At 48.6% G+C, this 14,792-nt stretch overlaps 1 protein-coding gene and 1 non-coding gene across 2 annotated transcripts; one reads left to right on the forward strand and one right to left on the reverse strand.

Annotated features, from left to right (window-relative positions):
* The first annotated feature begins 984 nt into the window (after nucleotides 1-984).
* On the forward strand, nucleotides 985-13,713 carry LOC119922281 (BOLA class I histocompatibility antigen, alpha chain BL3-7-like). Its single transcript, XM_038742252.1, has 8 exons — nucleotides 985-1,092; nucleotides 6,631-6,903; nucleotides 7,199-7,477; nucleotides 11,432-11,710; nucleotides 11,871-11,978; nucleotides 12,598-12,627; nucleotides 12,757-12,783; nucleotides 12,912-13,713. Exons 1-8 carry the CDS (start codon nucleotides 996-998, stop codon nucleotides 12,920-12,922), a joined length of 1,104 nt encoding a protein of 367 aa, XP_038598180.1. The 5' UTR covers nucleotides 985-995; the 3' UTR covers nucleotides 12,923-13,713.
* On the reverse strand, nucleotides 10,963-11,029 carry TRNAV-AAC. Its single transcript has one exon. It is a non-coding gene; the product is annotated as a tRNA-Val (tRNA).
* Nucleotides 13,714-14,792: the final 1,079 nt, after the last annotated feature.

Genomic DNA, 14,792 nt, shown 5'->3' on the forward strand with positions numbered 1-14,792 from the left:
TGGTACTTGTGTACTTGTTTTGTTGCCTGTCTCCCCCTTCTAGACTGTAAGCTCGTTGTTGGGTAGGGACTGTCTCTGTTGCCAAATTGTACTTCTCAAGCGCTTAGTACAGTGCTCTGCACACAGTAAGCGCTCAATAAATACGATTGAGTGAATGAATAAATGCCATTATTATTATTATTCTGACGACTTGACACTTGTCCTCATGTTCTGTTTTGCTGTCTTGTCTCCCCCTTCTAGACTGTGAGCCGGCTGTTGGGTAGGGCCCGTCCCTAGATGTTGCCAACTTGGACTTCCCAAGCGCTTAGTCCAGTGCTCTGCACACAGTAAGCGCTCAATAAATATGATTAGATGAATAAATGCTATTATTATTATTATTATTTGTTCTGACGACTTGACACCTGTCCTCATGTTCTGTTTTACTGTCTCCCCCTTCTAGACTGTGAGCCCGCTGTTGCGTAGGGCCCGTCTCTAGATGTTGCCAACTTGGACTTCCCAAGCGCCTAGTCCAGTGCTCTGCCCACAGGAAGCGCTCAATAAATACGATTGAATGAATGAATAAATGCCATTATTATTATTATTGTTCTGACGACTTGACACCTGTCCTCATGTTCTGTTTTGCTGTCTCCCCCTTCTAGACTGTGAGCCTGCTGTTGGGTAGGGCCTGTCTCTAGATGTTGCCAACTTGGACTTCCCAAGCGCTTAGTCCAGTGCTCTGCACACAGGAAGCGCTCAGTAAATACGACTGAATGAATGAATGAATGAATGAAGGCGGGCCCGGGGATTCCCCTCTCCTGCGTTTCCCTTAGCTTTCGCTTTCCCTCTATCAACCTCCCTCTGCTCGATCTGCCCAGCGACGGATGACGCATGCGAATCCCCCGCTGCCTATTGGCCGCCCTGAGAAGGAGCGGCCAATCAGAGGGCCGGGCTTTGGGCCTATAAATAAAAGGACCGGTAGTTAATTCCCAGACAGAATTAGAAGGAAGGCGTCGAGGATGTGCTGGAGGGTCGTGAGGATGAGGACCCCGGCCAACCCCGTGCTGCTGCTGATGCTCGGGCTGGGGGTTGTTCTGCTGCCGGAGGCCTGTGGCAGTGAGTGGGGGAGTTTGGGGGGCTAAGGGGAGTCTTGGGGGGGCTGGGGTCCTTGGGGGGCAACATCCAGAGAAGCATTGTGGCCCAGTGGAAAGAGCATGGGCTTTGGAGGTCATGGGTTCAAGTCCCGACTCCACCAGTTGCCAGCTGTGTGACTTTGGACAAGTCACTCAACTTCTCTTTTAGTCTGTGAGCCCACTGTTGGGTAGGGACTGTCTCTATATGTTGCCAACTTGAACTTCCCAAGCGCTTAGTAGAGTGCTCTGCACACAGTAAGCGCTCAATAAATACGATTGATTGATTGATTCTCTGAGTTTAGACTGTGAGCCCACTGGAGGGTAGGGACTGTCTCTATATGTTGCCAACTTGGACTTCCCAAGCGCTTAGTAGAGTGCTCTGCACACAGTAAGCGCTCAATAAATACGATTGATTGATTGATTCTCTGAGTTTAGACTGTGAGCCCACTGTTGGGTAGGGACTGTCTCTATATTTTGCCAATTTGGACTTCCCAAGCGCTTAGTAGAGTGCTCTGCACACAGTAAGCGCTCAATAAATGCGATTGAATGATTGAGTGAGTGGTCCAAAGTCACACAGATGACAGTTGAGAGCCGGGATAATAATAATAATAATGGCATTTATTAAGCGCTTCCTATGTGCAAAGCACTGTTCTAAGCACTGGGGAGGTTACAAGGTGATCAGGTTGTCCCACGGCAGCTAACAGCCTTAATCCCTATTTGACAGACGAGGGAACTGAGGCCCAGAGGATAATAATAACAGCGGGCTCACGGTCTAGAAGGGGGAGACAGACAACAGAACAGAACATATTAAAAAAAAATAAATAGAATAAATATGTACAAGTAAAATAGAGTAATAAATACGTACAAACATATACAGGTGGTGGGGGAGGGGAAGGAGGGGGCTCAGCGTGGGAAGGCCTGATCACCTTGTAACCTCCCCAGCGCTTAGAGTAGTGCTTGGCACTTAATAAATGCCATTATTGTTATTATCTTTATTATTGGGGGGACGGGGCAGCGAGGGATGAAATGGGGGAGGGGGCGAGCAGGGGCAGAGTGACCGGGGGTTGGGCCTGGAGGGGAGGGGCGGGGAGAGGCGCAAAGCGGGTTTATATAATATAATAATAATGATGGTATTTGGTAAGCGCTTATTATGTCCCAAGCACTGTACTAAACTCTGGAGTGGGTACAAGGTAATCAGGTTGCCCCACGAGGGGTGTACAGAACAGCGCTTAACACATGCCATCATCATTATTATTAACCCCCATTTTACAGATGAGGGAACTGAGGCACAGTGAATAATAATAATAAGGGTGTTTGTTAAGCGCTTACTGTGTGCGCCAAGCACTGTTCTGAGCGCTGGGATAGATCCGAGATTATCAGGTTGTCCCACGTGGGGCTCACCGTCTTAACCCCCATTTTACAGATGAGGTCACTGAGGCATAGAGAAGTGAAGTGACCTGTCCCAGGTCAAACAGCGGACAAGTGGCGGAGCCGGGATTAGAACCCACGACCTCTGACTCCCAAGCCTGTGGTTTTGCCACTAAGCTATGCTGCTTCTCTATAATTATGGTGTTTGTTAAGCGCTTACTATGTGCCAAGCACTGGGGTAGATATAGGGTAAGCAGATTGTCCCACGTGAGGCCCACACGTTTAATCTCCATTTTACAAACGTCGTAACTGAGGCCCAGAGAAGTTAAGTGACTTGCCCAAGGTCCCACAGCACACGAAAGGCAGAGCCGGGATTAAAACTCACGTTCGCCGAGTCCCAAGCCTGAGCTCTTGCCACTAAGCCATGCTGACGCAGTAATGATAATAATAATAATAATGATAATAATGGCATTTGTTAAGCGCTTACTATGTGCAAAGCATTGTTCTAAGCACTGGGGGGGGGGGGATACAGTGTGATCAAGTTGTCCCACGTGGGGCTCCCAGTCTTAATCCCCATTTTTACAGATGAGGTAACAGGCTCAGAGAAGTGAAGTGACTTGCCCGAGGTCACACAGCAGACTTGTGGTGGAGCCAGGATTCGAACCCATGACCTCTGACTCCAAAGCCCGGGCTCTTTCCACTGAGCCACGCTGCTTCTCTGATAGTGATAATGGCATTTGTTAAGCGCTTACCATATGCCAAACACTGTCCTAAGCGCTGCGATAGATACAAGGTCATCGGATTGTCCCATATGGGGCTCAAAGTCTTCATCCCCATATTACAGATGAGGCAGCTTGAAGCACAGAGAAGTTAAGTGACTTGCCCAAGGTCACACAGCGGATGAATGGCGGAGTCTGGATTAGAACCCGTGCCCTCTGACCCCCAAGGCTATACTCTACCCACTGGGCCACAGTGCTTCCACACTGTTGTGGGGGGGGCCCAAAGCAGGGGAGGGGAATATCAATAATTAATAATGATGGTATTTATTAAGCGCTTAGCACATGCTCAGCGCTGTTCTAAGCACTGGGGTAGATAAAAGAGCACGGGCTTGGGAGTCAGAGGACGTGGGTCCTCATCCCAGGTCCATCACTTGTCTGCTGTGTGACTTTGGGCAAGTCGCTTGACTTCCCTGTGCCTCAGTCACCTCATCTGTAAAATGGGGATCAAGACGGTGAGCCCCAAATGGGACAACCTTGCATCTACCCCAGTGTTTAGGACAGTGCTTGGCACATAGGAAGGCATTTAACAAATACCATAATAATGATTATTATTATTATTACAAGCTAATCAGTTTGTCCCGGCTCACCGTCTTAATCCCCATTATGCAGATGAGGTCACTGAGGCCCAGAGAAGTTAAGTGAGATGCCCAAAGTTGCCCAGCAGAGCCCCTTGCGGGGGCGGGGGTGTCTAGTACAGGGCTGGGGCAGGGAAGGGGGTGACAGGATGGCATAGTATAGTGCCTGGCACATAGGAAGTGCTTAACAAATACCATGATAATAATACTAAGAATAATCAGCACTTAGTATAGTGCCTGGCACATAGGAAGTGCTTAACAAATACCATGATAATAATACTAAGAATAATTAGCACTTAGTATAGTGCCTGGCACATAGGAAGTGCTTAACAAATACCATGATAATAATACTAAGAATAATTAGCGCTTAGTATAGTGCCTGGCACATAGGAAGTGCTTAAATACCATGGTAATAATACTAAGTATTAGTGCTTAGTACAGTGCCTGGCACATAGTAAGCACTTACCAAATATAAAAATAATAATTATAATTAGTGCTTAGTATAGTGCTTGACACACTGTCAGCACTTAACAATAAAAAAAAATAATTATAATTAGTGCTTAGTATAGTGCCTGACACAGAGTAAGCACTTTACAAATATTAAAAAAAATTATAATTAGTGCTTAGTATAGTGCCTGACACATAGTAAGCACTTCACAAATAAAAAAATAATTTATTATAATTAGTGCTTAGTATAGTGCCTGACACACAGTAAGAACTTAACAAATATAAAAAGAAATAATTATTAGTTCTTAGTATAGTGCCTGACACACAGTAAGCACTTAACAAATATAAAAAAAAAATTATTAATTCTTAGTATAGTGCCTGACACATAAGCACTTAACAAATAAAAAAATAATAATAATTATAATTAGTGCTTAGTATAGTGCCTGACACATAGTAAGCACTTAACAAATATAAAAATAATAATTATAATTAGTGATTAGTATAGTGCCTGACACATAGTAAGTGCTTACCAAATACAATGATAATAATACTAAGAGTAATTAGTGCTTAGTACAGTGCTTGGCACATAGGTGCTTAATAAATATCATAAAAATGAGAATAATTAGTGCCTAGTTCGGTGTCTGGCACATAGTAAGTGCTGCCCGGTGCTTAGAACAGTGCTTGGCACATAGGAAATGCCTAACGAATACCATCATCATTAATATTAAAATAATAATAATTAGCACTTAGTACAGTGCCTGGCACACAGTAAGTGCTTAACAAATACCGAAAAAATAATAGGAATAATTAGCACTTAGTACAGCATCTGGCACACAGGAAGCGCTTAACAAATACCATAAAAATAATAGGAATAATTAGCGCTTAGTACAGTACCTGGCACAGAGTCAGGGCTTAACAAATATCATGATAATAATACTAAGAATAATTAGTGCTTAGTACAGTGCCTGGCACATAGTAAGTGCTTAACAAATACCATAATAACAATACTAAGAATAATTAGTGCTTAGTACAGTGCCTGGCACATAGTAAGTGCTTAACAAATACCATAATAACAATACTAAGAATAATTAGTGCTTAGTACAGTGCCTCACACACAGTAAGCCCTTAACAAATACGATGATAATAGTAAGAATAATTAGCTCTTAGTACAGTGCCTGGCACATAGTAAGTGCTTAACAAATACCATCCTTATTGTTATTATTGTATATCTACCCCAGTGCTTAGAACAGTGCTTGGTGCATAGTAAGCGCTCAGCAAATACCATTGTTATTATTATTACTGTATCTACTCCAGTGCTTAGAACAGTGCTTGGTGCATAGTAAGCGCTTAGCAAATACCATTGTTATTATTTTTCCTGCCAGTGCTTAGAACAGTGCTTGGTGCATAGTAAGCGCTCAGCAAATACCATCGTTATTACTGTATCTACCCCAGTGCTTAGAAAAGTGCTTGGTGCATGGTAAGTGCTTAGCAAATACCACTGTTATCATTATTACTGTATCTACCCCAGTGCTTAGAACAGTGCTTGGTGCATAATAAGCGCTCAGCAAATACCATTGTTATTATTATTACTATATCTACCCCAGTGCTTAGAACAGTGCTGGGTGCATAGTAAGCGCATAGCAAATACCATTGTTATTATTTTTCCTGCCAGTGCTTAGAACAGTGCTTGGTGCATAGTAAGCGCTCAGCAAATACCATCGTTATTATTATTCCTGTATCTATCCCAGTGCTTAGAAAAGTGCTTGGTGCATAGTAAGCACTTAGCTAATACCACTGTTATTATTATTACTGTATCTACCCCAGTGCTTAGAACAGTGCTTGGTGCATGGTAAGTGCTTAGCAAATACCACTGTTATCATTATTACTGTAGCTACCCCAGTGCTTAGAACAGTGCTTGGTGCATAATAAGCGCTCAGCAAACACCATTGTTATTATTATTACTATATCTACCCCAGTGCTTAGAACAGTGCTGGGTGCATAGTAAGCGCTTAGCAAATACCACTGTTATTATTATTACTGTAGCTACCCCAGTGCTTAGAACAGTGCTTGGTGCATAATAAGCGCTTAGCAGATACCGTTGTTATTATTGTTGTATCTACAGCGCCTAGAACAGTGCTTGGCACATAGTAAGTGCTTAAGAAAAACCATCATTATTGTTATTATCAGTGCAGGGAGGGGGTGGGAGGGAGGAGAGTGTGTGTATGTTGGGGTTGGAGGGGGGTGTGTTGGGGGGAGGCGATAGAGCTGCTGGGCGGGCGCGGGGAGGGCAGGGGTCAGGGCGGGGTCCACGACAGTGTCCGTGACGGTGTCTGTGGTGTTTCCGTGGGTCAGGGTCGCACTATCTCCGCTATTTCTTCACCGGGGTGACCCGGCCCGGCCCCGGGGTGTCCGAGTTCACGGTCGTCGGCTACGTGGACGACGTGCAGTTCGTCAGGTTCGACAGCGACCAGGGACTGGGCCGGATGGAGCCGCGGACCACGTGGATCCGGAACAACGAGGGACCGGAATACTGGGACCGGGAGACACAGATCCTGAAGGGCGCGGCGCAGGCTTTCCGCGTGAACCTGCAGACCCTCCTGGGCTACTACAACCAGAGCAAGGACGGTGAGTGCGGGCCCGGGGCTGGGGGCTCCCGGCTCCCCCGGGCCCCCGCGGGGCGTGTCGGGTCCCGGGGCGGACGGGTCACGGCGCCGTGGCCGTCCCCGGGCCGCGCGGGCACGGAGCCGCCCCGAGCCCGGGGAGCCCCGCCGCCGTCCGGCCCGACACGTCCGGCCGCCGTCGTCCGACCCCACGGGGTGGGGGCGGGCGGGTGCGGTGGCCGCCTCGGGTCGGGACTGGCGGGGGGTGGGGGGTGGGCGCGGTGCCCTCCCCGGGGGTCTGACGGGTCGGGGTCCCGCAGGGGCTCACTCCTTTCAGGTGATGTACGGCTGCCAGCTGCGGGAGGACAACACCACCGGCAGAGGGTTCTTCCAGTACGGCTACGACGGGCAGGACTACCTCACACTGGACAAGGCCACGCTGAGCTGGACGGCGGCGGACGTCGGGGCCCAGAACACCAAGCGCAAGTGGGAGGCCGACAGGACCATCGCCGAGCGAATCAAGGCCTATCTGGAGGAAACGTGCATCGAGTGGCTCCAGAAATACCTGCGTTACGGGGGGCCCAGCCTCACCCGGGCAGGTAGTGCCCGCTCAACGCCCCCCGCCCCGCCCCCATCCGTCCCCTCCCCCGAGCCCCCCACTCAGTCGCGGCGGGGTCTGCCGGGCCCGGGGGGCCTCCGTCCTCCATTCGGGTCGGATTTACCGAGCGCTTCTTGTGCGCGGAGCACCGTACTGAGCGCTCAGGAGGGAACAGCGCGACGGTAAGCGGGCCCGTCCCCCGCCCGACGGGTGACCCCGGGCACGGTCGCCCCGCACCCTGGGCCTCGGTCTCCTCCTCCGGAAAATGGGGACCTGACGATCCCGTCCTTCTCTGCCCCGGCGCTCGGGACGGGGCTCGGCAGAGAGGAGGCGTTCAACACATACCACGCTTACTCTTCTTTTTGACTCCAGGGAGCTGATGTTCTTATTCTTAAATGCACTCCAAGGACCAATTCTATTATTATTATTATTATTATTATCATCATCATCATCATCATCATCATTATTATCATCATCATCATTAGCTGCTAACACTATCATCATCATCAATCGTATTTATTGAGCGCTTACTATGTGCAGAGCACTGTACTAAGCGCTTGGGAAGTACAAATTGGCAACATATAGACACAGTCCCTACCCAACAGTGGGCTCACAGTCTGATAGGGGGAGACAGAGAACAAAACCAAACATACTAACAAAATAAAATAAATAGGATAGATATGTACAAGTAAAATAAATAAATAAATAAATAGAGTAATAAATATGTACAAACATATATACATATATACAGATAACACTATCATTATTATTATTTTCATTAGTTCCACACCTGCTAACACATTATTATTATTTTCATTAGCTCCACACCTGCTAACACCGTTATTATTATTTATTACTATTATTAGCATTGTTAGCAGCAGCAGCTCCTTAGAGCCTAATATCTCTGTTAGCATTATTATCATTATTGTCAATCAATCAGTCGTATTTATTGAGCGCTTACTGTGTGCAGAGCACTGTGCTAAGCGCTTGGGAAGTCCAAGTTGGCAACATCTAGAGACGGTCCCTACCCAACAGTGGGCTCACAGTCTAGAAGTTGTCATTGTCAGCTCATCAGGGCCTAAGAACACGGCAATTATTATCAATTCCCAAAGTCTTAATACTATTGTCATTATTATTAATATTCCCATTACTAAGTCACCAGCTAATAGCACTGTTGTTGTTATTTCATTGTCATCTTTGTTATTCTTAAACCCCGGTGTGATAAAAGTAACATTATCTTTTTTGTTATTACTATCAGCTCCTTGGGGGAGTCTCATTATTATTAATTACTATAATAATTATTAGTAGTATTATTGGTGTCATTACTATGCACAATGCATTCCTCTGGAGAGTCTAATACAACTATTATTATTATTTATTATTATTATTATTATTTTTACTATCAGCTCCCTGGGGCTTTGAATATTATTATTATTACTATTTTTTAATTATTATTTTTATTACTAAAAGCTTCCTGGAGGTTCAATTCCATCATTACTATTATTATTATTGTTATTATTATTATTATGATCAACTCCCCGGGGGGTCTTATTATTATTATTATTACTATCAACTCCCTAGGGGGGTCTATTATTATTACCCCCTGATGCCTTTTATTGTTATTATTATTATTGTTATTATTATTATTATTATTGTTATCACCTCATCAGGGACTAATGACACTTCTATTACTATTTTCCTTATTTTTAGGTCCTCAAGTGCTAAAAAAATGTATTTTTAAAAAAACGTATTTTATTTTTTAAAAAATGTATTTTATTTTTAATGGTACTTTGTTAAGCACTTACTTTGTGCCAAACGCTGTTCTAACCACTGGGGTAGATACAGTATCATCAGGTTAGCCTCAGGCTGTGTCCCATGAGGGAGTAGGATTTAATCCTCATTTTACTGATGAGGAAATTTAGGCACGAGGAATAGCGATAATAATAATAATAATTGTGGTATTCGTTAGGCACTAATTAGGCATCAGGCACTGTGTTAAGCACTTGGGTAGATACGAGGTTATCCGTTTGGACACGGGCCCTGTTCCACTTAGGGTTTACAGTCGTAATCTCCATTTTATAGATGAGGAAACTGAGGCCCAGAGAAGTGAAGTGACTTGCCCAAGGTCACACGGCAGAAAAGTGGCAGAGCGGGGACAAGAACCCAGGTCCACTGAGTCACTTAGGCCCGTGCTTCCCCGCTGCTTCCCTCCCAGTGGGAGGGAATCCCACTCCCTCCTATGTAGACCGTGAGCCGGTTTACCTTGGCTTATATCTACCCCAGTGCTTAGAACAGTGCATGACACATAGTATGCATTTCACAGATGTTATTATTATTACTATTATTATTATTATTATCATCTACTCCGGCGCTTAGAACAATTGAGGTTGTGAGCTCCATATGGGACAGGGACTGTGTCCAACCTGATTAACTTGCACCTACCCCAGCGCTTAGAACAGTGCATGGCACATAGTAAGCATTTCACAAATGCTATTATTATTGTTATTATTATCACTTACCCCAGCGCTTAGAACAATTAAGGTTGTGAGCCCAGTGTGGGACAAGGACTGTGTCCAACCTAACTTGCATCTATCCCAATGCTAAGAACAGTGCATGGCACGTAGTAAGCACTTTACAAGTACTAATATTACTATTATTATTATTATTATCTACCCCAGCACTCAGAACAGTTAAATAGTAAGCACTTTACAAGTACCATTATTACTATTATTATTATTATTATTATTATTATTATCTACCCCAGCGCTCAGAACAGTTAAGGTTGTGAGCCCAGTGTGGGACAGGGACTTTGTCCAACCTGATTAACTTGTACCTGCCTCAGTGCTTAGAACAGTGCTTGGCACATAGTAAGCACTTTACAAGTACTATTATTATTAGTTATTATGATTATTAATAATAGCAAATAATAATACTGGACACATAGTAAGGGCTTAACAAGTACCATTAAAAAAAAGTGACTTGCCCAAGTTATCAATCAGTCAGTCAACTGTATTTATTGAGTGCATACTGTGTGCAAAGCACTGTACTAAGCGCTTGGGAGAGTGCAATATAATGATATTACGGTATTTGTTAAGCACTTACTATGCGTCAGGTACTGTACTAAATACTGGGTTCAGTGCAATCAAATCAGGGTGGACACAGTGCCTGTCCCAAGTGGGACTCACCATCTCCATGCCTAGCCTGGATCTACTCCAGTGCTTAGTACAGTGCCTGGCAGAGAGTATGCACTTAAAAAATACCATGGAAAAGTTTGTGGGGAGGGAGGAAGAGGTCAGCAGCAGGAGCGATTGAGTACAAGGCCCAGTACGTAGATGAGAGAGAGAGAGAGGGGGGAGAGTGCGAGCTGGGGTGTAGTGAGAGAAGAGAGTGCTCGGCCCCCGAGGGATCAATCAATCAATCATATTTATTGAGCACTTACTGTGTGCAGAGCACTGTACTAAGCGCTTGGGAAGTACAAGTCGGAAGTGTTTCCGCCCGGTTTCGAACCGGGGACCTTTCGCGTGTTAGGCGAACGTGATAACCACTACACTGCGGAAGGCCGGACGGAAGGACACCCTGAGCTGGGGATGGAGAAGGCTCCTGTTATCGTGTCGTCCCCCCATCCCGCTCCCCTCCGTCCCCCTCGTCCACTCCCTGGGCTTTCAGCTCTGGAGGCAGAAATTGGGGGGCAGGGGGTTCTCCCCTAATCCCCATCCGCACGCCAAACCCCAGATAGACGCTGGGCCCGCCCAGGGGTGGGGGAGACTTCTGTCTCGGGGCCCCTTGACTTGGAGGAGGGAGACCCCTCCGGGGATGGGGACCCTTCTCTGACGGCCCCTGCGGACACCCCCTTCATTCCAGGCCGGCCCCCGCTCTGACCCCAGCCCCGCGTGCCCCGCACCGAGGGGTCTCTCCGGAGGCCGAGTCCCCAGCCTGACCCCGGTCTCCCCCGCAGATCCCCCCACGGTGCAGGTGCTCCGTCACCACGGCCCCGACGGGGACGACGTCACCCTGCGGTGCCGGGCCCTCGGCTTCTACCCGGCGGACATCAAGTTTAAGTGGGAGCGGGACAGGGAAGACATGAGCCAAGAGATGGAGTACGTGGAGACGCGGCCCAGCGGAGATGGCAAGTTCCAGAAATGGGCGTCGCTCAGAGTGCCACAGGGAGAGGAGCAGAAATACGTCTGCATCGTGGACCACGACGGTCTGGCCCAGCCCCTCGCCGTGCGCTGGGGTAAGGGGCCGAAGTCCGGGGGGGCGGGGGAGCAGGGCAGCGGGGAGCTGTGGGGGCCCGGCTCCTCCATAAGGAGGGGACTCGGGCACCGGGAGCTGCTTTGGGCAGCGCAGGGGGTCGTGGCCTCGCTCCTGGGCTGACCCTCTCTCTCCTCGTCCAGCTCCAGACCCGTCCTCATCCATCGGGCTCATCGTTGGGGCTGTGGTCGCCCTCGTCATCATCACCTCACTCGTGGCTGGGTTTGTCATCTGGAAGAAGAAGAAATCAGGTAGGAGGGAGGGGAGAGGAGGAGGTGGGATGGAGCCGGGAGGGCAGAGGGAAGGAGGTCTGGGTCTCACTGGCCGGTGCCTGGGCCCCTAGGGGTCTGATCCGCCCGGTCCCCCGTCCCTCTCTCCCCTTCCTGCCCTCTGCCCCCGCCTTTCCTGAACCAGGCAGGGGGGAAGGCTGGAAGTCCAGTGGTTCCGGGGTGAACATGCGGCTCAGCCTCGGCCCCCGCGCTGCCCCGTCCATCGTCCGGGCCCGGGCCCAGCTGCGGCAGGGCGGGGATTAGCCGTTAGTTCTCTGGGTCCAGACCTGCCCTAGCCGGGGCCGGGCCTGGCGTCCGCCGCCTCGGCCTCCTGGAGGCTCCGGGGTCAGGGGTCACGCGCCGGAGCCGCCAAAGGACGATTCTGGGCAACGGAGGCCTTTGCCTTCCGGGAAATGCGGTTCCCAGGCAAACTCCCTTCTTCCCTCCAGACTTCTGATCCTAAATCTGGCTGCAGCTGTACCTAGACCATGCCCCTTCCAGGCCTACCCACACCACTGAGCCCCCGGCCCCCTCCTCTCCATTTCTCTTTCTACTAGCCCCCCTCCCCGCTGCTTCTTACTGTGTTGTTTTTTTTTCCCAGGTGTAAAAGGAGGGAATTACACCCCTGCAAGTGAGTGTGGAGGTGATAGGGTGGAGGGGAGACAGAGGGGGAGATGGAGAGAAGGGGGAGGGCCGGGGTCCTGGGTTCAAGACAGATCAACTCCCAGCTCCTGACTCTGACCCGTCTCTCTCTCCCCAGGCTCTGACTCCTCCATTCCCATGAAAGGTGAGTTGGGGTGTGCGGAGGGGGCTTGTGGCTTGCAGGGTGTGTTGAGGGGAGGAATTTGGGGGTATCTGGAGCGACGCTTGCGCGGAGGCCGGAGGGAGCCGTGATCCTTCACTGTCCATTTCCAGCCTCAGTCTGAGGGAGCTGCCAGCGTGGGACAGAGGAGTCCGACTGCCCCCGCCCTTCCTGCTGACCGCGTTTTTCACCCTCCCAACCTAAAGACCTGGACACCCCGTCAACTCTCCTCACCCATGTCCAGGCACCCCCTGCTCCTCCCCAAGCCGTAGTGCCCCTGGACTAAGTTTCTAAAAGAGGCCGTCCATTCTCCCCGTCGCCCAGCTGTCCCCTTTCCCCATGCTCCCTTCCTACGCTGCTTTAGCACCTAGTGCAGCGCCTGGAAGGTGGAACGCGCTTAACAGATGCCATTATTATTATTATTCCCACCCCTTCCCTCCCTCCCCCCACCCTTGATTGCACTGAATCGGTAGGATGGTTTCCCGGCTACTTGCATTCTCCGCATTAGCTTTTCCCCGATCCCAGATTCATTCATTCAATCAATCGTATTTGTTGAGCACTTACTGTGTGCAGAGCACTGTACTGAGTGCTTGGGAAGTACAAAGATAACAAGGAATCTGATCCATCCCGCTCCCCGGACTGACCCCTGTGTCTAGGGAGATTACTGGCCTGCTTGGAGAGGTTTTGCTCCCGCATAAACGCAGCTCTGACCCCACTTTTTCAAGGTCAGCTTCTTCTGAATCGATTTATCTGTCCAGTTTGTCTGTGAGCCAGGAGCTGTGATTTTTCACCTTCTATTCATTCGTCCATTCAGTTGTATTTATTGAGCGCTTACTGTGTGCAGAGCACTGTACTAAGCGCTTGGGAAGTACAAGTTGGCCATCACAGCAAATAAAGTGGATTGATATAACTCCTCCTCCTGTCCGTTGTCGTTCACTGTGGGCCCAGAGGGATGGGGGGAATGGGAGGTGGTTCCTGGTTCCCCTGTGGCCAGGGGAGTCACATATGTGTGCGTGTGTGAGTGTGAGAGAGAAGGAGGAAGCAGGAGAGATACATCTCCCCTCTGCCCCCAATCCTTTTCATTCATTCATTCGTATTTATTGAGGGCTTACTGTGTGCAGCGCATGGTACTGAGCGCTTGGGAAAGTATACAACAATACAGATAACAATAAACAAACACATTCCCTGCCCACTCGAGCTGACAGTCTAGAGAGGGGGAGACAGACATGAGGACAAATAAATCATCAATCGTATTTATTGAGCGCTTACTATGTGCAGAGCACTGTACTAAGCGCTTGGGAAGTACAAATTGGCAACATATAGAGACAGTCCCTACCCAACAGTGGGCTCACAGTCTAAAAGGGGGGAGACAGAGAACAAAACCAAACATACTAACAAAATAAAATAAATGAAGTCAGAGATAGGGATATAAGTGGTGTGGGGCTGGGAGGGGGCAATCAATCAATCGTATTTATTGAGCGCTTCCTGTGTGCAGAGCACTGTACTAAGCGCTTGGGAAGTACAAGTTGACAACATATAGAGACAGTCCCTACCCAACAGTGGGCTCACAGTCTAGAAGGGGGAGACAGAACAAAACCAAACATATTAACAAAATAAGATAGAATAGCTGTGTACAAGTAAAATAAAGAAATAGAGTAATAAATATGTACAAACATATACAGGTGATGTGGGGAAGGGAAGGAGGTAAGACGGGGGTGGAGGGGGGACGAGGGGGAGAGCAAAGGGAGCAAGTCAGGCTGATGGAGAAGGAAGTGGGAGCTGAGGAAAGGTGGGGCTTAGTCAGGGAAGGCCTCTTGGAGGAGATGTCCCTTCAATAAGCCTTTGAAGCAGGGGGAAAGTAACTGCAGGACATGAAGAGGTAGGGAGGCAGGACGGGGGCGAGGACTGCGGGGTGAGATGGATGAGATGGAGTTTGGAGAGGGAAAAAGGGGTGTAGGAGCAGGGGAGAAATGGGGCGATAACCGGAGGAAGCC

This window comes from Tachyglossus aculeatus, unplaced genomic scaffold, assembly GCF_015852505.1.
Source record: "Tachyglossus aculeatus isolate mTacAcu1 unplaced genomic scaffold, mTacAcu1.pri scaffold_101_arrow_ctg1, whole genome shotgun sequence".
NCBI lineage: Eukaryota > Metazoa > Chordata > Mammalia > Monotremata > Tachyglossidae > Tachyglossus > Tachyglossus aculeatus.

Coding starts and splice junctions, on each gene's coding strand:
- LOC119922281 (XM_038742252.1), top strand. CDS start 996: ATGTGCTGGAGGGTCGTGAGGATGAGGACCCCGGCCAACCCCGTGCTG. Junction 11,711..11,870: donor GCCCCTCGCCGTGCGCTGGG/GTAAGGGGCCGA, acceptor CTCCTCGTCCAG/CTCCAGACCCGTCCTCATCC. Junction 11,979..12,597: donor CTGGAAGAAGAAGAAATCAG/GTAGGAGGGAGG, acceptor TTTTTTTCCCAG/GTGTAAAAGGAGGGAATTAC.